General features: G+C 31.9%; 2 protein-coding genes across 3 annotated transcripts in view; one reads left to right on the plus strand and one right to left on the minus strand.

Annotated features, from left to right (window-relative positions):
- Nucleotides 1-3,501, minus strand: part of AsnRS-m (asparagine--tRNA ligase, mitochondrial) — a 34,100-nt gene extending 30,599 nt beyond the window's left edge. Inside the window, exon 1 of the mRNA XM_076495795.1 lies at nt 3,292-3,501. Within this exon, the coding sequence (XP_076351910.1) occupies nt 3,292-3,495 (204 nt within the window). The 5' untranslated portion in view covers nt 3,496-3,501. The remainder of the gene's footprint in view (nt 1-3,291) is intronic.
- Nucleotides 3,502-3,691: 190 nt separating this feature from the next.
- Nucleotides 3,692-23,710, plus strand: LOC143247528 (ragulator complex protein LAMTOR1-like). 2 transcript variants are annotated; one of them, XM_076495797.1, is made up of 5 exons: nt 3,692-3,919; nt 6,104-6,174; nt 12,099-12,188; nt 18,891-19,089; nt 22,290-23,710. In XM_076495797.1, exons 1-5 carry the CDS (start codon nt 3,878-3,880, stop codon nt 22,380-22,382), a joined length of 495 nt encoding a protein of 164 aa, XP_076351912.1. In that variant the 5' UTR covers nt 3,692-3,877; the 3' UTR covers nt 22,383-23,710. The 2 variants fall into 2 exon arrangements, with proteins under 2 accessions (XP_076351912.1, XP_076351911.1); XM_076495796.1 differs by having other exon boundaries at nt 3,697-3,755.
- The last annotated feature ends 2,472 nt before the right edge of the window (nt 23,711-26,182 follow it).

The raw sequence follows: 26,182 nt of genomic DNA on the forward strand, positions 1-26,182 counted from the left end.
CCTCCCTACAGGCTTTTCATATTCCATCTAGTGTATGAGGATTACACTTTCCCATCACAACTGTTAAATTACATTGACATTTACAGGTCTTGAAGTAATCAAATGTGCATGGAGTCAAGCTGATGGATCAATGTCATACTGGACAAGGAATTTTGACTATAATTAAAAATTTACAAAATGTGTTAGGCTTTTAGGAAAATATATAAGTCTGTTGTCCATAAAAATCAGATGTATTACAAAAGTATTTGTACTCAACATGCATTTGTGAATTTTCATTGGTCAGTCTAAGATTCTAACCAGTGAGAATGTTAGGTGATACTGATATGAAGAATAAAAATTTTAAAAACCTCTTAGGATCTCTAAAAATATATAAATACAGTATATTTTACATGGTATTTTTATTATGCTACAATGAACCATCAATAAATCAGTAATGTAGAGTAAAATCATCAGTTAAGAAGACTTATATCAAATACAATGCTCAATGGTGCTCTGTCATTTTGACCCCCACTCATGCACATAGTGTTAAACAATTTGACCGATATGTCTTTGTATAAAACAATATGAATACCAATTTCATTCTTCTGCTGCTTCAGGTATATTACAATTAAATATGTCATTGAAGCAACTTGAGTATACGACCTGTGTTGCTTTGTTCAGATAATAATCGTTCATAATGTTTTATCTAGGTTTTGTGGATAGCTTTTGCTACTTTGTGTTTGAGGATTTTCACCTGTAACAAGATACTGCACTTTGCTTACCATGATTTAGGGTAAAATTTGTTGTAACTCTGTTTTTTGGATGGTCCTAATACTCCAAGTTGATCCATATCTTTGTTTTGCAATCCAATTAAGCAGAGGAATATTCCCATCATGGAATACTAAATCCTCAATCTGAAAACATTTTTATTATCTAACTATATATTGTATTGGATGTAATAAATTTTAATGGCATCATATTAACTACAAAATCTTATTGTACAAATGTAGTTCTGATGTATCCATTCCACCACAAATTTATATTAGAAGTGTCTGACATACACCTTACTGACTCACATGTCAAAAATCATTTAAATATAATGTACCCAACCCTTCATATATGTATATGTATAGGGGGGAGGAAGAATAAGACACAAAAATATACAATGTATATTATATAAGTACTATATGGTGGAAAGTGGAAATGACACTACTTATTAACAAATTACTTAAGAGACAAGTACATATTTTCATATTACAAATGCTGAGCACAAGTAGGTAAGGAAATCAATCAATATCAACAGGTGTAAGGTACAGTATGATAAGAGGTTGGAGTGATTTCACTGGAATTGAATATTAAAGATTTTTAAAATATAATGCTCTTTTATTTTTTGCAATTATTGTGCAACGGTGGCCCTGCTCAGAGTTCAGCAGAACTACGTGTGGCTCAGTCAAATTTGGTTTATAGCTGAAATTTAACAGTCAATATCAAACCACAATGATGAGTCGTATGATAGATAATTTAAATGATGATGTTGGGGGTTAGTCTGATCGCTGGTAAACTTCAAATTGTAAATGACATTCAACATCAAACCATTAAGATAAACAACATGGTAACAATGATGTGCTTGATAAAGATAAACCCAATGATGATGGTGGTTAAGTATAACAATGAACCCAGTGATGATGCTGCTGTGTCTGATAAACACGAGTCCAACAATGATGACAGGTAGCCTAATGAGGATGAATCTTATCTAAATTATTAAAATGATAAGCCTGATGATAGCTATGGGAAAGAAGATATCCATGTAGCATAGGTATACATCAACAATACTAGAAGTGTAAAAGTCTGATAAGAGATTTTCTTAATAAGAAGTTAGCACATAGGGTCACACACAAAAATTGTCATGGTTTTCAAACAAGACCCAAAACTCAAGAGCTTTCAAATATTTCACTATTCGTCTTCAAGAGAATAAAGAATTATGTTTAATAAGTGTGATGAAATATATAGGCCCAGATGTCAATGTCATGCAAACCAGCTGTTCAATATGAGTTAGCCTTGAGAACTAGCTAATGATAACCTTGAGCTGTTGCTGTCAGGTTTAGTATGTGCCAAAGAGGTATGTGTATAGTACATAAAAGACTTAAGTTTGATAATAGTTACAGCAAAACAATTGTTAATAAAAATAAAATAATGACAAAAGGTGGTGGGAAAAAGAGAAAATTATAACATGATGCAATATGTATGAAATAATATTGAAATAGAGAAATTAAACCATGAATAATACTTATAACGTAAAATAAGTTTAATTATGAATTTAGTTTTAAAAATCATTTATGTTAAGATATATTGGTAGCTTAGATTCATAGTGGTTTACAAATATAAAGAAAAAGCCAAAAATTGATGAGCCCTGTACTATAAAAATTAGTCACAAAATAGCTGAGAAAACAGTGGATACATTATTAACAAAAAAAAAAAAGAATGGTTTGAAAAGTCTAGTTCTTCTTACTTCAGTTTTAAATTAACCCCTAAAGAATTTTACAAAATGTCAAAAAACAGATTAGAAAACTAGGTAAACAATAAACGAGTGTGTCTCAGGATGGCTGGTATGGGTATTAAAACTTTTAATAATAAAGCAGAGAACAATGTTTTGACCTCACAGGTCATCTTCAGAAGATGTTATTCTCTGCTTTGTTAGTAAAAGTGTTAATACCCATACCAGCCATCCTGAGATACCCTTTTACTTCAAACTCTTGTATTGTGAAGAAAGTGCAATCTTTTTTATTTTTGAGTGAAAGAAAATTGTTCTTGCTTTAAAATTATGTCCTACTTAAGGTAGCAAACAAAGATATCAATGTGATTTCACCTTTCACATTTGAGGTTACATACAGCCACATAATAATGCATAAATGAGGAAATAATTTCAAATTTAAATTGGGAAAAGTAACTTATGTCTGCTTTGAATCAGAGATAAACTAACTTCAACCTGATCATTTAATAAAAGTTTAAGAGGTGAATCAATGATTTCCTTAAACATAAACATTATAGGCTTTCAACTTCCAAGATTGTTCTAGCACATATACCCCAGGGAAAAGTGAAAATATAAGCCCATTCCTGTATAAACGGATGGGTTTCATTTTCATTTATCTCAAATGTGGGAGTGCTAAAACACCTTTACAGGTGTAGATAATCTTTTGTTAAAAGTTGTTACCTGTACTCAATATGCAAATTACACTAGACGTGAATTTTACGACTATTGCACTCTAATTGTTATTAATAGTTCTATTATCTATAAAACAGCATCAAGCTTACCTCTACAATTATATTTTCATGGAAAGGTTTCAAATCAATAATCTTTCTCACAGTGAACTTTTTCCCAAATATTGTAGAATATCGAATTATTCCATGATTATCTGGATGACAGAAAGACCAAGAAAGTGGAATTCTTTTATTTATTACGCATTTTTTAAGGAGAAACAGTATTTTTATTGAATTACGAGTAATGGTAGCCGCCATATTCAACACTCACACATACTTAGATAGTCATTTAAAATTTAGATTAGTACACAAAATTCATAATTTGTTAAAGAAAATTTTACTAAAAAATAAAGAACGCAATATAGTTTATTTATATTTTATTCTTTTTGTTATACATGTTATAACTGACGATACCATGTATACGTAAAATTATGTCGAAAGTAAAGATTTAAATAAGTGAGCAAATGAAAAACTTTGGGCTGCACAGTCATATGACATTTTATGGCTTTATACGTAACGTAATGTATTTGTCGTATCATCGGTTTTGTGTTTTAGCTTATGTAAAAATTATTTGTATTCAAACTTTCTCTTAAACTGCATTTCAAAAGAGTTTTTTGGTATTGTTGGTTTAGAAAATACTATGGGTTGTTGTTTCAGCAGTGATGATGACAAAGGCTCACAGGTAATGTTACTGTATTTGCGAATTTCGTGATAACAAGAAACCAACTTTAAGTAACAATGTATCTCAAGACGGCTGGCATGGGTATTAAAATTTTGTTAAAGTAGAGAACAACGTTTCGACCTTCTTAGGTCATCTTCAGGTTAACAAAGACAGTTTGCAATTTTTTCTGTATTACTGAGTTGAGGACTTACTAAATTAGTAAATATTTCTAATAAACTTTATTTATAAGTGTAATGCACATAGCCCTCGTGTAGTTTTGCGCGAAATAAAAAAAATATATGTAAATGTAATATTAATAATATATGTTAAGTATTAAACTGGTAGAGCTTGTTCACTGATGACCATTTTAACAGGTTAACGCTTGCGAAATGTCGAATGTCATATCAATTTTGTTTTTAACATCTAGTACTGTTGATATAAAGTCGGCCAGAAAGACTTGTAACTTTGATTTTAGTGCTTTGGTTATGTGTTACTTCAAATTAAAATTTACGTGGTAGATTTCATTGGTAATGCTATATAAATTTTTGTTTATTTCCACTGAAACTCATCTTTTTTTGGCAAGGCATATATTGCATTAGTGTTGAAAATCATTTTGTGTAATTTGAATAGCTTAATAAAAGATTATCGAGTTAATTTGTCAATAACAGCAGTTAGAATAAAAAAAAAGCAAATCGTATCAAAATTAGTGTATGTTACAGAAACTGACTTTTTTGATATAATATTTAGCAATTTTTAAAATGATGGATAGGATCGATACACTTCAAATCAGAAATGTCTTGATTAATTTTGACTAGCATGTGATATAACTTCTAGTTGTGAAGAATTGAGACAAATGGTACAGTTACAAATATGCTATTGTAATGCAGAAGGTGACACAGTATCATTGCACTTACTCTAAAAAAAACAACAAAATTAAATAGAACAGTGAAGTTTTGGTTTACTATATAATTAACTGGAGAGTTTTTACTGGAACTTATCTTTGAAACTGTGTATAAGACAGGAGGTAGAATAAAGTATTTTCTTAAGACTGAAAATTATCTTATACACCACCGAAATGCAGTATGTCTTCTGAAACAAGATAGAAAACTTTACAGGTGATATTAACCTTTCACCGGTCAAGTGCAATTCACTCTTTTGCCTGTTGTCAAGCCCAGTTAGAATAACCTAAACATAATAGCTAAATGAGCCATTAACTCAGAGCTTTTTGTTTGTTTTTAAAATAATGAATATTTTTTTAATTTGTATTCAGTAATTGGTAACTGTAATGTTTTCACAAGTTATTTAGAACTTCAATTCTGTGTAATGCTTTGAAAAGAATATTCGGGTTGAGTGGTATGAGATATAGGGAGATGGATGTGTATTTAAATGAAACAAGGAATGTTTTTATATCAATTAGCTTTAAACCTAACTTGTGTCCTTTATATTATCCATTCCTTTTTCGTTTTTCAGTTGTTGCTTGCATCAAGTTTGCTAGAAGATAATTTAGTTTTAAATCTATAAAATTATTCTCAAATATTTTAACAGTTAAAAAATCTTAAGATTTTTTTTTTGTGTTTACTGAACACAAAATATTTTCTTTGTGGTAATGTGGTAACAAGTTGTGTAGTTCAAGTGTTTTAAATATTGAATTTATGTTATGATTTTGGAGGTATAAATGTGCCTTAATCTAATTAAAATGGTATATATGCATCTTGAAGTATTTCATGTAGGTTTGAATTGGATAAATTTTTTGTGGTATTTAATGATCAAACATTACATATTCTAACAATTTTTTTAGAATGTATGTTAACTTTAAGATATCTCATGACTAGAAAAAATGTGGTTTCAAACTACCTTTTTTATTGATATTCTTTTATAAAAGTAAAATGAAAGTCATATTCATAACAACTGAAATTAGCTCACAAAACCTCAAACTCCTAATAGATCTCCTTAAAACTAATTTGCATTTTTTATAGTGTACTGGTTGAAATTTTTTCTAACAAGGTTTAAGGTATTATTGTAACTCTAGCCTGAACATGTGAAATGTAATGTCAATGTTTCCAAGGAAATCAATGTGGGTGGTTTTGAAATAACTTCTTTCTTTTGTAGTTGGATGTACAGTTGCAGTTATACATGTATATGAAGCTTGTTTATTGTTTTACTCAAAAGTGTGTGTTTATGATCTTTCTTTATTTTTTATGACAGATTGGAGAGCCAAATGAAAGAACAACACTTCTAGGGAATCCTGTAAGCAACTCTTCAATCAGACCTGGATGGTATTGTATTGTTTGCTACTGTTATCTAAATATACAGTTTATGTCATACAGAATGAACTTATCATGTGTTAAGTGTTTTTAACTAATTTCTTTGTGCAAGTAGTGAACTATAGTTTTAGATAGCTATCAGTATAATTACTGATGCATTAGTCACTTATTTATGACTGACCTATCTGCAATGATTAAAAAAATTGCATCTGACAGGAAGTTGTTATTAAAAATATCAATAACCAGTTAAAGAATTACCGAATTCAATTTGTGCCAATTGTTATTGCCTATGGTTGAACATAATGGTTTATACACTGTATAGGTAGTCAGATAATGTAGCAAATTGGTATGCTGTATAATAATAGATATGATGGATAACAGTTTAGTACAGATAACTTAAAACTGTTTTATGTAAAGTAATGTATTTATCAATCACCTTTATTACACACACATAAAATATTACAAAGTGCACAAAATTTATTTCATAAAAAAGCATCCATTTCTTTGTTCGTTTTGCACATTTAATTGAGTCAACCTGAATGTTCACGAATCTGACAGTTACCATGTCAAGAATTGTTTCGTAGTTAGCTTTCAGGAGATGGTTTCAGTATCAGTTTATAAAATAACATGCAATAAATGTCAAGAAATCTATGTAAAAAAAAAACTAACTTCACCAAACATAATTAAAAAAAACCATCACATTTACCACCATTGGAACTCAAACATCCACAGTATGTCGATACAGAATGCTGTAATTTCAAACAAAGAACCAAACATCAGAAGCTGCGTATTTCAACTGAACAAAACAGTCCATTCCTAAACCAAAATTCTACCGTAACACTTGGATCCTCTGATCACAGCTTTGGAAAGGGATCATTTTTCAAATTTAAAATAGCCAATAAAGGCATTAATTTAGCCAACATCTAATAAGGTAATTCTCTCTGAATAGAAATACTACATAAAATATTAATGTTGAATTAAAACAGTTTCAAGTTGACTAAAATTCTTTAATTTCCATCTTTCTTTTATTTTGTTGCTTTATTCACAACTGTGGTCTATATTGATGCCCATATCTAAATCAACACATCAAGCTGCCTTCTTCACAGTGACTTCTTGTTCTCAGCTTGAGATATTCACAGCTCTCCCAGATGCCTTGAGGTATTTCATTAGCCACAGATTAGTTGGGTGTGTCACTTAACAAACCCTGAGTTAATAATAATCACACCCTGTTAGTAAACCCTAATCGAGTTACTTGACATCGAGTTCACAATCTCAAAATCTACTACATTCACTAAAAGAATAAACCTTAATTCCATGAGTAGGGTGAGGACAAACAATAGTTTCTAACTACCCTTGGTTACTTTTTAGGTCCTGAAAGTTTTTCAACCAAAATAACTACATCTAAGCACCAAGAAATTTGACTTGAACTCCTTAGGATACAGAGATAAATATGCTAAGCTGTGAAGCAGTCTCTGGTTGTATGACCTCTCTGTTCCATCCTGTATACATTGTATTCATGTGTCTGTCAATTACATTGTTGATAGGAAGAAAAGTCTTTATAGAGAGGTTGATAATAACCTTCCTCCAAAGAAATCATGGTCATGTGTCACATCTGTGAGGAAGTTCATGGGAGGTCAGATCAATGTAAAGTTGTTCTGTTGTATTTCAAAGGAAGTCATTGTTTGGAGGGATTATATCCACCAGGGACTACTGTACATCTCAAAGATATGCAGGCTACATGCTTCATTGTCATTATCCCCAGTTCAGAGCTTATACATAGTCTCATGAACCTTCTTTGCATCTCTGCTGTTTGCAACTGTCTTTACTATATGCTTCAAAACTTCTATCCTTACCAAAGCATCCCACCAGGGGTTGTGTTTTCCTTCCTCGGTGGGCCATGCATTTTCAGACCAAATGGTCTGCCATTGCTCCTTTTGGCCTTTGTATCCAGTTGCAGTTAGATGAATTGGGCCTGTCCTCGGATAACATTGCTATTATCCACTGGTCAGCCCATTTCACCATGGCTTCTCACAGTCTCCAAATGTGACCTGTTTTTAACTCACCTGATTAAAGTAGACACCCCTGATTAGAAATACTGTCTGCTATTTGCTGAACATTTTTCAAACCATCCTTCCATTCCTATTTATATGGATGGTTCCATATCAGGTGACTCTGTGGGCTTTGTTGCGGTTTAGTGGTTGTGCACCAAATACCCTCTACAGCTTCTATGTTCACTGCCCTGGATCACATAGAAGCTAAACAGTACTCAAACTGCACGATTTATACTGACTCGCTTTGTCCTCTTCTAGCCTTGCAATCATTTCACGTTGGTTCACACCCTGTTCTCGCCAATATTCAAAACCAATCCTCCCATTTCTCTTGAACATCTACTTCTATCCAGTTTTTCTGGATACCAGGCCATGTTGGTATTCGCGGGAACGAGCTCGCCGACACTGCAGTTAATTCTATCTTCTCTGGCACTATCACCTCTGTGTCTGTCCTATACATGGACAATGGTCCTGTATTCAAGACTTGGCTCCATGCCAACTGGCAATCAACTTGGAGTTAGCAATGCGAAAAAAAGCTTTTCCAAATAAAACCCTATATTGGACTTTGGCCATCTTGCTTCCGTAAAGATCAGAAAGAGGAAGTTGTTCTAACTAGACTATGCATTGGTCACAGTTTTTTAACTCATCATTTACTTTTATCTGGAACTGATGCATCAGTGTGTAGTCTGTGTAACACTCAAATCATTATAAGCCACATTTTACTTTTTTGTCATCGTTATGATTCATGATGACAGCACCATTTTAAGCATGTTCTGTCCCAAGGTTTGTCCATAACATTAGACAATGTTATTGGTGATGGTGACACTGTTCACCTTGGTAGTGTTTTTAGTTTTGTTAAAGGCTGTTAATCTTTTTAATGCTATTTAAGGTTTTAAATTTATATATTAAACCTTTTTTAATGAGATTTCCTTTTAAAAATCACAGTTCATCTTGCTCAATTTGAAATTAGAAACTGACCGTAACATTAAGAAACTGGAAAGGCCAACTTCAGGTGACTGATGGTGGTTTTTGTACCTACCTGTTAGTCTTCCTGGTGAGTTATGATTATTACAGTCATGCTACAGAAAGTCCTTCACAACTTGAATTACTGTAGTTTTTCTCTTGACATTGTAGACTAGATGTAAACATTGGTTTTATGCTATTTATTTATTTGTTTTTTAACTTTGTTTTGTTTTACCTTAATTTCCTTTCATGAATTTTACTGAATTTATTTTTACATTTTTACTGAATGTTTGGCACAGATAGCCAAGCTGCTTTATGCCATAAAACACGAAAACAACCAACCAGTAATTGTCATTAAATTATCAAACTGTGTGTTTTGTATCTGTTATAAATTCAGTTTTGGTTAACTAGACATCTAACAGTATTACTAGTCTTAGTTATGGATACATCTTGCTTGTAGGATTGTAAGGAAAGGTTTTGGAACACGTTACCAAATGAAGATTCAGATCTTTGGTAATATTGATTTGGATAATTTACTGATGATGTCATTGTAACTACTAGTCTATATGTGATTGAAAATCTATAATTTTAAGAGATAAACTATATAAATGAAATTAAACATTTGCACACAATTTAAAAATGTTATATAGATTGGTATTAATGTTTTTCATAGTTGAAATAATAAAAAATGTATGCTGTTTATATAAGTGTGCTACATGAACAGTAAATGGCTCAGTGAAAGTAAACCTTATATAACAAATATAGCCATTTTAACATAAAACTGTAGGTTAATTAAACATTAGTTGTGTCAGTTAAAGGTAACATGTTGGAAGAAACAGATGCTATCAGCCAGTTTCATTTTCTCCAGTTAGCAGTTCGAAAAGAAGAAAGAAAAAAATTTGGTAACAGGTGCTACTGAACAGTGTACATGAAGAAGAACCTTCTTTCCCAAAACACCAAAATTGAAATTAAAATAAACTTATAAGGCTAAAATATGGTACAGTTAAGATAGCTCATAACGTAGCTTTGTGCTTAATAGCAACCTAATATAATAATATTTATTAGTTGAATAGTTAGAGTAATTAATATAAAGGTAATAATTGAAATCCCTAATTTTGAGTAGCTGATTATTTTTATGACAGTCTATTTAATCTTAAGCCTGATTGAACCTTTTGCAATGGGTCACAGGTCAAAGGCCATGTCATTTGTGGAACTGCTATTTTATGAATTTATATCAATAAGTTTCGATTCAAATTATAGATTATAATTCAAACTTTATTATTATATATGAGTTAATTTCTTAGTTTAAAAGTATTAAAAGAACATATCTAAATATAGATTTTAGTGAGCAATGTGGTATGTCAAATGCAGCTGTTTAAGCATTAGATGTTTGTGATGTCAGAATACTAAGTCTATACTTTCATACAAATTAGGAACTAAAATTACTAATATTATCAAGCTAGAATAAAATATATAAACTTCATGTCAGTTTTATTCTGCTGATAAATTGTTTGTGCACTAAATGGAATACGGTTGTCTTGTTAAACTCTTTCCATATTTTGAAATGGTTCCGTGTACACTCTTACTGCTGTATATGACGTGAATAACCAATAAACAGCTGAGAATGTCCCCAGAGTGGTGTTCTCAGCCATTGTAACATGTTGGAAGAAGCAGATGCTATCAGCCAGTTTCATTTTCTCCAGTTAGCAGTTCGAAAGAAGAAGAAAAAAATTTGTTTATGCAAATTTATGTTTATTTGTTTATAATTTTCACAGATTTGTGAAAAGGCTACTGTGTTTTATTGATCCAAATTTTCAAGAAGGTAAGTTTCATCTTTAGTCTGCTCAAAGTTTTATATTTTTTAAAATCTGAACACGTGGTTACTTAGTGGTCTAATCACTAACAAGAGAATTAGGAACCATGGTTCTGAAACTTCAACCTTGAGCAACAGAGCCTTGACTATCTGGTTGGGGCGTGGTCTATGGTGATGGCGTATCTCATCAAATTTCACCCATATGGCATGAGTGAAGAGCATACCTGTTCCAGATGTAGTGCAATTTCTCTGTTAGGATGCTAAGCTTCCATTGGCACACCCATCATCCATGCAGATGCATTTTGTGTGGATAATACCCTCATTATACCCATCCACCTTATTAGTGTGGGATTCTAGCTGTAGTGTGAGAGGAGGTATGTTTTGGAAATTAATATTTTCTTAAACTGAAAAAAATATTTCTAATAATTCGTACTCTCTCACTATTCATCTCCACTGAGAGCCAATGGCAGAGACTGTGGTTGGGTGAGTCTTAAAAAGTAATAATAGTATCTGAATGGGGACTTCGTGTTCAGTACCAAGATAGAGGAAGTATTGACATAGTTGAGGAGTGTCAGTATGTGACAGTATTGCTAAGGGCAGTTAAGTGGGGAATAAAAGACTGGAGCAAGCAAAGAAAAACACAACAAAACAAACTAATGCTTAGATGGACAAAGGAAGGAAATCCACCAGTTCAATAATAGCTGTAATGTTAGAGGAGGTAAGTATTATTGGAAGTACATTTAGATTTAAGAAAATATAAGCTTTCATATATATATATATATATATATATATATATATATATACACACGAGGTATACAAAACATCAGAATATTGCCATAAATCGTAATTACAAGCTCCATGTGTGTGAAAAGTTAATGCAACTGTTTCTTGCTCTGGTTGGGGTCACACAATCCTCGCTTATTTTAATGTATTTTCTGAGACTTGAAAGAGATACAGGTAAAAGTTCTCAAAATAGTTGAGTTCTCTGATACCAAAACATTGGTTTATGTAATGATAAGAAACATATGCACTTTACCTTAGCAGTTTTCATGTTGAGAAACTGTATTTCTCATTAATAATTGGCATGAGATGTTTCATTATTTATATTTCAGTGATGATTATGGAAGTGGAACAAAATATCCACATAACCAGAGAGCAGATGAGCAGTCAGCACTTAATAGAATATTGCATCAAACTGCCACGTAAGTGTATTTTATTCTTGTTTTCATTTACAGTGGTTAACTGTTCTAAAATGTTGTCTTTATTTTAGCATTGGTTTTCTTCTAACAAATGTAACGTGGGAGGGAATAAACAGGTTTAATTTATAAATATAGCACTGAATAAATTAAAATAATCTTTCTTTGTCAGGCTCTTCTTGTTTTGTATGTTAATTGTAGTATTTTATTACATTTTTGATATAAAAAGTTCCAGGTGAACCTTTTTTATTAATTTAGAATAACCATCTGAAAGTAAGTGCTATAGTACATGTTTCTCATCAAATACATTGATTTATCTTTATGTATGGAAAGCTTATCTTCGGTTGTTTTTGTTTTTTTTATATTCTGGCCTGTCTTCTGTCTGTTATCTGTGGTATTCTTACTCTGTTAACCAGTTAAACTGAAGAGTAATGTTAGTTACAATAATAAAGACATTATGTGCATCATCATAAAATGTGGCAAACGTTTAGTTAATGTGGTATATCTGTTGTAAATGAAAAATCAGAATTGTTAATAAAGTATTTGTAGTTGAGATATCTATGAACTAATGGCATCAGTCAGACTTAGAATATGAGAAGATATCGGGAAATACCAATAAGTCAACAGTGTAGGATGAAATTGGTAGCTGATGATTTTAACGTCAAATATGTAATGCTGCCTGGATTGCCAGTCTGTAAAAAGTTGCAGAAAGTACACATATACTTTTGTGAGATTACACATTCAACCATACAGTTTCTTAAATGTATCCTTTGGAAGCTCAGAATGAAACTAGTGTGAAATGTTAGAGCTAGGGTAGAGAAAATAATGGTTAAATATTACATTTAACTGAAGGAAAACATTTGATATTCATTTAAGAAGTTTTAGTGATTATTTAAATAAAATTTTACAAATTTCAGAAAAGAAATACTTTTAACATTAACAGGAAGATTACTTTGCAGTTGGAGGAGTCAACACTCTGACTTCATATATACACACGTGTACACATTCATGGACACATTTTTAGTAAAAATTACTTAATTAAAAAGTCAGACCTTTCATGTATGAAAGATTTGTATTTTTTTATTGAAAGGTTTCCAAATTTTGTAAAGATACCCAAATGGGACAGAATATTGATGTTCACATTGCAATTTGTGAATCATATGAAAATGAAACCTTACAGCACTTTCACTGTGTTGTTGGAGGTCGATAATATAATACACGAGAGAAGGAGTGATTCACATGTGATGTTAAGCAAAGAAGTGATTTGCAATTCAGGTTGATTTGCACGTAAAGTATTTTCATATTTTGCCATGCACATGTTGCATACATGTATATATTTCTTAGTGGTCTGTTTATGACTTTGCAATACACTGGTCAGCTCCTGCAGTCTAGTCAACTAGACTGCACATTTAGCATTGAGCCAGTGACAAACTTTCTTAATATGGATTCAGTCCCAAGGACTGATCATTGACCATTTTGACTTGTATATAATTTTAATATGATAACTTTTAGTATAGTATGTGTATCTTCACAAACTTTGACATACTTTTAGTAAACATTACTAGTTGTACACAAAAAATTAATTTTTTAATGAAGTATTTTTACTAAAATTTGTCTTTGAATACATTGATTCTCTTTTTGACCAGTCCAAGTGCAAAATGGTTTTCATATTAAGAATGGTTTTTGTCTAAAATATCTCAAGTGTTATTTTCCTAATCTATAAAACCTCCTAAATAAATTTCAAATGTTTTTCAAACTGTTAATTTCTCTGTGTTAACTCTGTATACTAAAAAAAATAATCAGTTAAAGTAAATTATATATATATATATATTTTTCTTTCTAGAATGACTTCAAATTGTAACATAACTACATTTGTTTATTCAAATTACGTTTAAACTCATAACAGTATACATCATTTACCCATTTAATTAAATATTGCACCAAAAGATATAGAATAACAACATCCCAAAAGCAGACAATGTCTGACAACTGTCACGATTTATCTGATTTTCTAAGTGTACAAAAAGAACTGTTAAAAATTCATCCAAGCTAGTTGATGTGCTTTCCATGTGAACATAGATTCTACTAAAAGAGAAATGAACAATTTTCTGTACAAATAACATCATAGTATTACATGCCATTTCATAGATGGAAACCTTGGCTTTCTGTTGGTTAAAAATAGTTTAGTATTGAACATAAGGAGAACTGTTGATGATTTCTGAAAGATAGAATGTGACAGGTGGGTGTGGTCAGAGGAGTCGGATTTTCTATTTGGTGTCTGTATGATCAAACAAAGTTGAAGACTTTGAAAAGTATGTTTTACCTAAACAATATCAACATTATATTGAGTAATTTATATTAAATCTTGTACTTTTTTGAGGGATAGTAAATATATTAGATGAGAGTGGATGCATAGAGAGAAAATGTAATATTTCTTACTCTAGGGGAAATTCAGAATTTTTTTTTTATATTAACTTTTAAAATTAAAAACTTGAAACTTACACTGTTAAAATAGTAATATTAACTACAATTTTATGCTGTATTAACTGGTATAATGGGAAAGATAAAATGTAACTTTTGAATGTCACTCACTAACAACCTCGTGAAGTGTTCAGTAAAGGATGCCTGTAGCAAGAGGGGTAATTGTTGATGAAAAGTCATTTAATATTTTCTTTAAAAAGCCAAGGAGACTGCATTGTGAAGGGATTGATGAGGTCTTGTCAGAAAAGAAATAAACTAGATTAATTTGAAAACAATTAATGGCAACCTTATACAGTAACAGTATCTCTAAGTCACTTCTTTCTCTGGTTAATCAGTTGCATTATTTTCTGACAACTGAGTTGTTTGGTATTTCTTACAGTTTTTACGTTTTACTGTACGAGGGCTGTTCAAAAAATACGTGGACTGTTTGAATTGTGCGGCTCCAGTTGGTTCTAGGGGATTCCGCTTGGTGTCGCTAGGTTCGCCCAGATCAGCTGATTACGACGCCATTTCCCCGATTGCAGATATCTTCATTTGTGTATTAGCTACGCGGTTTTAAGTGAAGTGAGATTTTTTCGTTTGACGGATTTCAGAATGAATGACCTGAAGGAGCAACGACTTGCTGTAAAATTTTGTGTTAAACTTGGAAAATCTGCGACTGAAACTTTTGCTATGCTTAACACTGCTTACGGTGATGTTGCTATGAAGCGTACGGCATGTTTCAAGTGGCATGAACATTTTAAGGATGGTCGACAGTCCATTGAAGATGATGAGTGTCCTGGACGTCCTTCCACGTCAAGTGACGACCCACACGTCGACAAAATAAACACCCTGGTGAGGGCAAATCGACGTCTGACTGTCAGGGAGCTTGCTGAAGAGTGTGGGATATCAGTTGGATCCTGTTACGAGATTTTGATCGAAAAATTGAAGATGCACCGCGTTACTGCGAAATTCAGCCCTCAGAACTCGTGAGTTTTTGGACAAACACTCGATCACTGTTCTTCCCCACCCCCCTACTCACCTGACCTTGCTCCTTGCGAGTTTTTCTTGTTCCCCAAACTCAAAAGACCCTTGAAAGGAAGAAGATTTGAGACGATTCCCGAGATTAAGGCAAATGCGACGAAGGAGCTGGAGGACATTACAAAAGAAGCGTACCAGGAGTGTTTCAACAAGTGGAAACACCGTTGGGATAAGTGTGTGCGTTGGGGAGGAGAGTACCCTGAAAGGGTCCCAGACCTGTAACTTCTAAATAAAGTACATTTTGTTTTATGACGTCAGTCTGCGTATTTTTTGAACAGACCTTGTTTATACCAGGAACTATTTTCTTCGTGAACTACTTTGTACGGTACAATTAAATATTGGTGTTTGTAGCTGAATAAAAGTATTATAAGAATCAAAACATACCATATACGTTTTTTACATTAATGAATGTCTTTACAAAAGAGCTAAGACTTATAGTGCTGGATTTCGTCACTATAATGTGTTAAATGATAAATGTTACAGAGATGCTAAAGCAATATTTGTTAATTGGTGATAAAATTTAGTATTGATTAGCAGTTTCCACTAACCAAATCCATCAAACTGTTTTGTCTCTTGCACAAAACATTAAAAGTTATAGTATGGAAACTCTGATTGTTACTTTGTGTCACAAGGTTGGTGGCATATACTGAATTTTTAGAAGGAAACCTCTAGTTATCTCAGTTATATATATATATTATAATGTATATAATATATATATATATATTATACATGTTTCTGCTTATCTGATGTTCTTAAAGCTAATATGTTTATTCTCAAACCTTCTATTAGGGTTAGGATCAAACTGTTGCTGTTCCTGTTTTTCATCTTTGCAGTCTTCACTGCTTTTGAGATGATCAGATAGTTCCTTTTTGCTTGTGTTCGTATCCATCTTTGTCAACCATATTTCTGTAAAATGTTTTCCTAACAAAAAATGTGTTATTTTAAACTTTGTTCTAGTACATAATCTGAACCTTTTAAACTGAATAATTTGAGCAGCCTGTAAGCAGAGGGTCTCCTGCTTTGCTATGACCTGAGGAAGGTGTGTTGTGTTCTGAAGGTTTATTTCTAAGAAAAAAATAACACTGCTTGCAAAAATGTGTGTGGCTTTCAATTCTTTTTTCCTTCACTTTGTTACATGGTTTTATAGTCTTGAGATCTGATGGAGGGGAAATCAATCTTTTTGTCTTCTGTTTAAAATTCAGTTTCCATCCTTTTACTACAGAAGCTTAGGATTGCTCATTTTGTGGAATCCTATCTTTTCAGTGGTTGTTTTCAGCAAAATAAACTTTTCTGTAAACAAAACTTGCTTCTTTGTGTGCCATAACTTGTTTCAGCTGTGCTTTTAATTTGTCTGTTGGGTCCTTCTATTTCGTTAGGCTTCCAACTATTCATTGCCTACTGTCTTCCATGTGACTTTTGTAACCTTTTTTAACTTTTTTCCTAAAACATTTTCACTCAATAGTGTTTAGAATTTTAATCAAATGAATAACCAAACTTGTCATGGATAACTGCCCTGGATTTTCTCGTGACATTTCTGTAGTTCCTTGTAAAATGACTGTAATTGGTAAAATATTCTATTTTTTCTGTATTTTGCAGGTTTTTTTCTTTTCATTTCTGTTTACAAAAGTTAGGCTTTCAAAAGCTCTTCTTGATGATGAAGACAAAGTACTGAAAGATGAAAAGTTCTTCAAATCCTAATGCATCCCAAATTATGTTTTTACACTAACACATATATTTTTTTAAATCTCCCATTTGTTCTAGAAGGGCCCCTTTTGTTTTTTTACTTGAATTTGTAAGGTTTTAGAAGTTACAGATTTATTTCTTGATGATTAATTTCTTTATCTCAATAAATGTTACATGTATTTATTGATGCCTGCTTTAACTAAGGAGGATGGGTCTTCCTTATCTACAGACATCATCATGATTGGCTGGATTCCAAATCCCATTTTCCAAAACACACCGAACTCCACTTGCAATTCAAATTTATCCCTATGGAAGTTTCTCCTGTCTTTCCATTCAAGCATTGGTATGTGATCTTACCACCACATTTTAAGCTTGCTCCAGCTTTAAACCCCACTATATTGTTCATATCAAATTAAATCTTCTGATTCTCTGCACCGATGTCAATGTGGTTCCTGCCGAAGATTCACGTGTAAGCTCCTTGCTATTACTTCCTATTCAATTCTTTGAGAAGGTGTAAATTAGCAGACCAAAAACTGGCCATTTTGGTGGGAATGATGGTTTTTGTGCTTTAGTTATGCCTGTACTTTCAATTATTCTTTTTGACCTTTCTTATTAGGTTTTGAGTTTATTGTATGTTTTCTTTATTTTTCACAGAAACAAACATTTCTGAGACATTTACAATATGGTCCACTGCTGGTTGTGTTAGTGTAGGTTAGGCTAGGATAACTTTGGAGAAAGTCTTCTGGTTAGAGGTGTGAATAGAATGTAGTGGCTCCTGGCAGTAAAAGTTCTTTGGTGGGTTGCTGAATCATAGGGTATTCTTTGCAATGCTGATGGTTAGGGCAACAGCAGTAGTGGGTCAATGAGATGAAGTCATGGTCTTACATTTTGAATATTCCTGGTACAATACAGCATGCAGTCTGGTACATTTACTGTATCTTTTCTGCTTCTTCTGTTTGATGCAGACTGAGTGAATAGGAAGTAATAATGGGGAGTTATATATGAATTTGGGATAGGGGGTGCACTGATATAAGTGGGAAGAACCATAAGATTGAACATGCTATGGGCAATATAGGAGGGTATAAAGAATGGAGTAAGCGAGGTAAGATTCATACCAGTGCTTAGATGGGCATGGAGGAGAATTTCATAGGGGTAGAGCTAAAGTGTGAGTGGAGGTAACTTTTATCTAAGTATATTTTTGGTAAAGGAAAATTTATATTCATAACTTTGTATTTCTCTGCAATATGAAACCCTATACTTAGCTGTAAATGGCAACATAACTCGTCTTTAACCAACTCTTCATTAAACTAGATTACAAATTTATGTTGTGTACTTTATAATTAATAAAATAACATCAAGTAAATTCCTAATTTGTTCATAACTGTGAGTTTACATAATCTGGTATAAAACATACACTTGTTTTGGGAAACTACTGTGTTTTGATTGCATTTTGTGTTCATATTGAAACTGTGTGTGTATCTGCTTTCTGTCATGACCTGTTAATAATCTTGTGACAAATTTTAGGAACGTGATTGACGTGTCAGCTATGAATTCCCACCTAGAACAACGTGAATATCTGGATAGAGCTCATCAGTACAGTCAGAGAGTTGCAGCCACTGCTCAAAAATATACGTATCCACAAAAAAAATCCTTCTTGTTAGACCTTCCAGCAACAGAAAAGAATCTTTCAGCCAGTCCTATACCCCAAAAAGATCTGCAATTGGTAAGTGTAATATTTTCAGTAACAGTTAGATCCCTGAAGAGGTGTCTTGTCTTGGTAAAACATCAATAAAAGCTTCAAAACTTTACCGGTGACGTACGTAAAAGAAATAATGTTTTAGTAATCCTACTTACGATGAAAATAGTACAGCTACTAATTACTGTACACTTATAGTCACACGCATTAACTTCTGAAGTTTCTGTTGGTTATCCTCCTAAGATAATCTTTGTTTTTAGCCAGATTACAGTGATAATATCTGTGATACAGACTATACAGTAAGGTTAGAGCATTGGTTTGATAAACCATGGCAGCTTGTTATGATTGTAACTGCAAAAGGTTTAGTACATAATTTAGTGTGTGGCCTAACACTGCAAGAGAAATTCTGCACCTTTTGGATGTTTGTTGGTCCTGACTGATTTATAAAACGTCTTTAAAACTTTGTGTGTGTGTATAATACTGTCAGGTATTATATCAGTGGACTGAGTCCATTTTGAAGAAGGAATTTTAACCATGATTCCAAATTTACTGTGTGTATCTGTATGAAATGTGTCAAGCTTTCAGTAAAATGCACAAGTCTGTTGTACACAAAAAATTAGAAGTGTTACAGAAGTATTTACACTCAAGATATGACTGAATTGATTGTGTCAGTCTGTCTCAGATTCTGTGGGGTGGCCCGTAAGTCCATACCCATCCATATATCTTGTGTTTCCAGTGTATCAGTGTGCTGTCCCTCATTCTCGCTGCATAATATTATGCACAATATGCTTTTCAAGTGTAAATGGGCTTACATTGACTATATTTCTCTGAAAAAAAAGAAACAAATTTATAATATGTGCATAATTGAATATAACATAACATATGGATGGGTAGGGACTTGTGGGCCACCCTGTAGAAAGTCAGAGAGCAATGTGGCATTCATGTTAAGATTAAATATACCTTTGTCCACTGTATAATTTCCATATTGTAGAGTGGAGCACCGTTAAGCCGTGGTATTTGGGGGGTCAACCTGCTTAACCGCGGCTTAAACCTTTGTGACTGAAAAGCTGAAGTCGCCAGCAGCTCATCCGGGCCATTGCGTGATCATTATAATATTAATGTATAGACTATTCAGATACAATTGACAAGTGCCGTTTTAACACAACAACCAATGCATTGGGATGGTTCGCTTTTCCCTGTAAAATTTTGTCTTCTCATGTTACATGCGGGCTGCCATGTCAATATGATATGCTCACTATTAATTCAGAAACTGTAGTGATTTCTATTGGGTTTGTGGCCAATATTTATACAATTCCATAAAAATATTGGATTATCAAATTAAAAATAATACTTTAATTATTGATCACTTTTTCATGGATTTATCGTGGATTAACTTTAATGTATGGAGAGGTGTGATTCGGTAACAATGGCGGCCTCCATAAAGCTGACATAGAGAGCGGATAAGGTAGATTAACGGTCGATTTGTATTGTAATATATTTTATTTATTTCCCAAAATAAAGCAAATCCTTTTTAAATATCCCCTTATAATAGCCCTTATAAAGACAAGGATAGTGTGAGAAACTTTAAAAAGCCAGGTGGTAGATTTAATACATCAAAAATTTTGGGACAAGCCTTGCTACAGCGGCTTAATGGTGCTCCACTGTATTGTGTGACCTCTGGAACCTCCAAAATACATACCTGTTGTTTTTCTTAGTGTTATTGTCTGTTTTATCTAACATGTATTCTTACCTACCTCAAACTTTTATTAAATTGGTAGTATAGGGTCAGACAAATAAGTTATAATTATGGAATACATAATATGTTGAATGGTACTGTGTTAAAGGTTGTGACAGGTACACTTTGACTCCACTTGTACTCGTTGAGTTAAATAGAATGAATCAAACCATCGGTATGCCACGGAGTTTTAAACAAAATGTCTACAAACAAGGAATTTTTTGTTTTTCATTATTCTGATTTAAGCCTACCTGACTGCTCCAAAACAATGTATTTACAAACACGTGTGCATTAATCACTTACTATTTTTGAACTCTTTCCAGAAGCAAAAGAAATATAGTTCATAATTATTTTAAATTCATAAAATAGTGTCCAGAAGTAACATATCTTTTAAAATATAATTATAGTATATATATTCACAATGTAAATGTAAAAATGAAATGAAATTTCAAGGTAATTAATTTGTAAAAATGGTTTATATGAGTTCCTTAACTGAATTGTATTTTCAAAAATTTACTTCTGAGATATACTTTGTGCAAAAGTTTGTGGATTATGGTGCTCACATTTATAAGTTTTAATTATGATGGCATTTTGTGTATTTTGTTCTGCATTAAATGTTTTTTATGCCAGTTTATATTTAAGTTATTAAATATGAATTTAATTTTGCAACATTATTTATTGACTTATAAATTTAAAATGGTATTATTTGTAGACAAAGGTCATGATTAATGCCTAGTTTTTGTAGTTTTCATATTCCATGTTTTGTAATATAAACAACTAAAACACTAAAACTAACAAAAAATATTGTCCCTGTAGAATTATCAATTATTACTGTAAGCAAAACATTTTTTAATTCAAATTAGTTTTTTTTATATTTTTAAAGAAAAGTGCATTTTTAAGTCAATAACATTTAAGTCTAAAATAAATCAAACTTCAAAACTGACAATTAATGAACTTTGAAGCTTGTAGGATCACATTTTTTGTCACATTTAACTAAGAAAAGAGCTGATAAAATCATGTGAATTTAACTGGTCATATAAAGCCGAGTCTGTTCAGATTATCACATAAGTAGTTATCTTTCATCTTCTGGGCTGTGCATGGTTAAGAAGTTATTGTATGAAACAGTTAAAAAATAGTCACATAGGTGACAGTTGCTGTTGATTTGTTAATCATGCTGTAATTAGCAGTTATGAATTATGGAAAACTGTCCAAAATAAGGATTTTGCAACTGGCTGTATATTTAGCTATTATATTGCATACAGTATTTTGAAGTCTGCAGTATCAAATAGTCTTCACCTGCAGTAGGGTGCTTATTTTCCATAAGAATTATAAATTATGAAAAGTACATACATACATGCATATAAAACAATCTGTGTTTTGGATTATAGTGTGTATTTTATTTTCAGCAGAAAATTTGACCATTTATTAGATTTTATTACTTTTTATATTAGACTTTACATGTCCTTTTTTTTTTTTTTTCTGTTATTTACAGCTTAAGAATGCCTGTGACAAGGCTGTTAATGCACTTTGGGAGATCAAAGTGCAGCACCAGGAGGAACTAGTAGTTCAGTTTGGAATACCGTGAATTGCTTGACAATATCATACCAGTTGCTGAATTTAAAGATTGATGTAACTATACATGTAATATGGAACACTTGGTGTTTGCTAGTGGACTCTCCCCACTTCAATCAAGTGAAATATTAAACACTTCATACACTTGACTGAACTGACAAAAATCTGCTGGACCAGTGTTGAAAGATTTAATCTTTTAAAGATTTCTTCTTTGAAACTGAGTGCTGCTTTTGTACATTGGTATACAAATTATGCCAGGTAACAGGATAAAAATTAAGCTTCAGGTTTTTTTTTTGTTTTTTTTTCTTCTGGTTGTGTTACTTTATTATTATTGAATATATGGTGTAAACCTTATTATATTTTCAAACGTTTTGAAAGAATTTTGCAACTCCAATAAATAAGTCATTTAAATAATCTTATGTAAGATATAACATTGCATAGTTCTGTGAAACTATATATACTTTCAAATAAATGTTTTTAAAGTACAAAGACAATATGATGTGCTCTGAACTGTGATTGTTTCTTTCCCTACCTTTTCATGTAATTGATGTTCCAATTAGCAAATGATTCCAAGTGAAACATTGCCTGTTAAATTTAAGTCCAAGTGTTTGAGCATGTTTATGAAAGTGCCATTAAAAGGAACTCTTAAATACATTTATATAGAATCATGGAAGGCATGTGTAGTTTTAAGTTGTCCCATGCCTGATGACAGATTCTCTTGGATTCTCATGTTTAATAAGTAAATTCGAATATATTAAAATCTGTATTATTTGTCATTGTATTACATCTATACAAAAAACATTTTTCAATTAATATACAAAATGTTTTAACCTTGTTAATAATTACTATCAACTGTTTTATTTTGTGGAAAGTGGAGCCTTGTGCATTTTGAGATAAGCCTAATACTAATCTCTTCTGACAAGTATAGTTATAATTATACTTCACCAGAACGTAAAAGGCATTTATACCATAACAATTGTTGTAACAAATCGTTTATATAAACAGTATTTGGTATTTCATAGTCAACCTGAATTTATGTGGATTGATTGAAATGTGTCATCAGCAAAGGAGATGATGAATATAATGTGGTTGGAATACTATTTAGTATACACCCTTCCAATTTTTAAAATCCCAAGGGGTCTAAATAAATAATACAGTGTTTAAAAGTATATTAGGCCTAACCGTAATAAGTATTATTACAATCATGCTTTGCTGTCTTGTAAAAGACAGTCACACTTAATATTTACTATAGAATAAATTGATTTAAGCTTGCTGTTTGCATCAATGATACTGAGCATGTAGTAAGTATTATTGAGGAAATAAATTAGTTCATTATTGTTATATGGAGTACGCTTGCCATTATTCTTACCACATAATCCAAAATACTTGTAATACTTTACAACAGTGTATACAAAATGTATCACCTGCATTATAACTATGCACTTACAATCACAGTGAAAGAAAAAAGGAAAATACGAAAAAGTCATCTTTGGAAAACTGACATATCTCGTCAGTGAGTTGGAAAGTGAGTTGTAAGCTCAGCCTACTTGGTTTATTTAATTTTAAGGGCACAGTCTATGAATAAGCAAACTATCCTATACACGTAGGTGTTGTTCATTATTGACTGTATCTAAGATCTTAAAGTAATTACCTCATGATCATCTAGGGCATGTTCAAATATATTTAACTTTTTTTGCAATGAGTCAGGTCAAAGATCATGCCACTGCATTTGTTGATTTGCATTCAAAAGTTTATTGAACTACTATTTTATGAATTTATGGTAATAAAAAGGTAACTGAAATCTTTAATTTTGAGTAGCTGATTGTTTTTATAACAGTCTATTTAATCTTAAGTCTAATTGAACCTTTTGCAATGGGTCAAAGGTCATATCGCATTTATTGAACTGTTGTTTTATGAATTTATGTCATTAAGTTTGGAATCAAATTGTAGATTATAATTCAAACTTTAGTATTATGTATAAGCTAATTTCTTAATTTAAAAGTAAATATTAGAAGAACACATCTCAATATTGATTTTAGTGAGTCACGTGGCATGTTGAATACAACACTGTTTAAAAATTAGATGTTTGTGATGTGAAAATACTATGTCTACACTTTTGGTACGAATTAGGAACTAAAATTACTAATATTATCAAGCTAGAAAGTAAAATATAAACTTCATTTTATTTTCCTAAGATATTGCTTATGTACTGAATCAAATAGTGTGGTTCCGTTCAACTGTTTCCATTTTTTGAAATGGCCCCGTACATATATGATGTGAATAACCAATCAGCAGCTGAGAATGTCCCCAAAATGGTGTTTTTTTAGCCAGTTTAATCTTTGAAAAGGCGACCACGTTCTATTAATCTATATTTTCAAGGAGGTAGGTTGCATCTTTAGTCCACTTGAAGTGTCATATTTTTTAAAATCTAAATAAATCTACTAAGCTTAATAAATTATAGGGGAATTCTATGTTATCAGTGTAGTTATTTATGATTTTTTTGGTTATTCAACTGTATATATAAAACCTAAAACATTGATGTCCCTCGTGTGAAATTTTAAAGGCTTAGCAACCTATGTCCAGCAACAACTGAGAACAAAGGTTGTAACAAGAAGTAATTGTTTGCTTTACTTCTTGATATATTTTTCTATATTATAAGAAAAATACATTTAATAATTTGTTTCTAAATATTAATAATATATATACACGTATATATATTATAGGTAATCATTAAAATGTGATTTCCATTATAGAAACTAGTCCACTTAAACACACGGAAGACAAAAGGTCAGTTTTATATTATTGGTTAGGTAACATGAGTGCACATGCACCTTATCACTGCAAGCTATGTAATGTTAGCTAGGCATGTTTAAAAGGTCAATATAATAAAAAATAAAAATGTGTACAGTGTTATGAGACTTATATAATTTAGACTTTGTGTTATAATCATAATTTATATTTCCTAATTTTTTATGACAGTTATGAGATTGGTCAAATGACAGACCACACATAGAGTATAGAAAACAACAAAATATAAAGTCTCGCTGAAAAAAACGTTTGAAATGTACAGGGTGGTCCATAGGTCCCTACCTATTCATATGTTATTATGTTAAATTCAATTACGCATGCATTATAAATTTGTTTCTTTTTTTCCAGAAAAATATGGCCGATGTAAGCCCATTTACACTTAAAGAGTGTATTGTGACAAGTACGTGGGTACATGAGCACAAGAATACTGGTGACACCACACAGATACACTGGATACATAAGATATATGGATGGGTAGGGACTTGCGGGCCACCCTGTATTTAGGAGGTTTCAGAGATTATTCAAATAACATTAGAGATTTTGAAATGAATAACACTGCACAACAAAGTTTTTGCTTCTTGAACACTGTTGGGTGTTCCTTATAGATTTTGGCTGCTGATCACAAAAATCACATCCACATTTGCCCATTACGTACAGTTTCATTGAAATCTTCAGTTTTGCTACAATGGAAAACGATATCAAGGCAACTGGAATCCGTCAATGCTTGCTGACTATTGTTGGACACTGCAACATGATGCACCGGACATTGAATACAAACAAAAATCAGGAGCAAAACACTTTTCATTGTGTTGAACTTAATAGCGTATCAGAAACATAAACACATTAACTGTCTATTTCTCAGAGTTCCTACGTGATGAAGCAAAACCAAAACTATATTTGTGCATACCCACTATGTACCTGTCACAATCAGCAAAAACTTTTCAAAAAAAAAAATTGTTGTACAATGTAATTTTCATAATCACAACATGAAATTGCCTTGCACTC

Source organism: Tachypleus tridentatus, chromosome 3 (assembly GCF_004210375.1).
Source record: "Tachypleus tridentatus isolate NWPU-2018 chromosome 3, ASM421037v1, whole genome shotgun sequence".
In the NCBI taxonomy this organism is placed as follows: domain Eukaryota; kingdom Metazoa; phylum Arthropoda; class Merostomata; order Xiphosura; family Limulidae; genus Tachypleus; species Tachypleus tridentatus.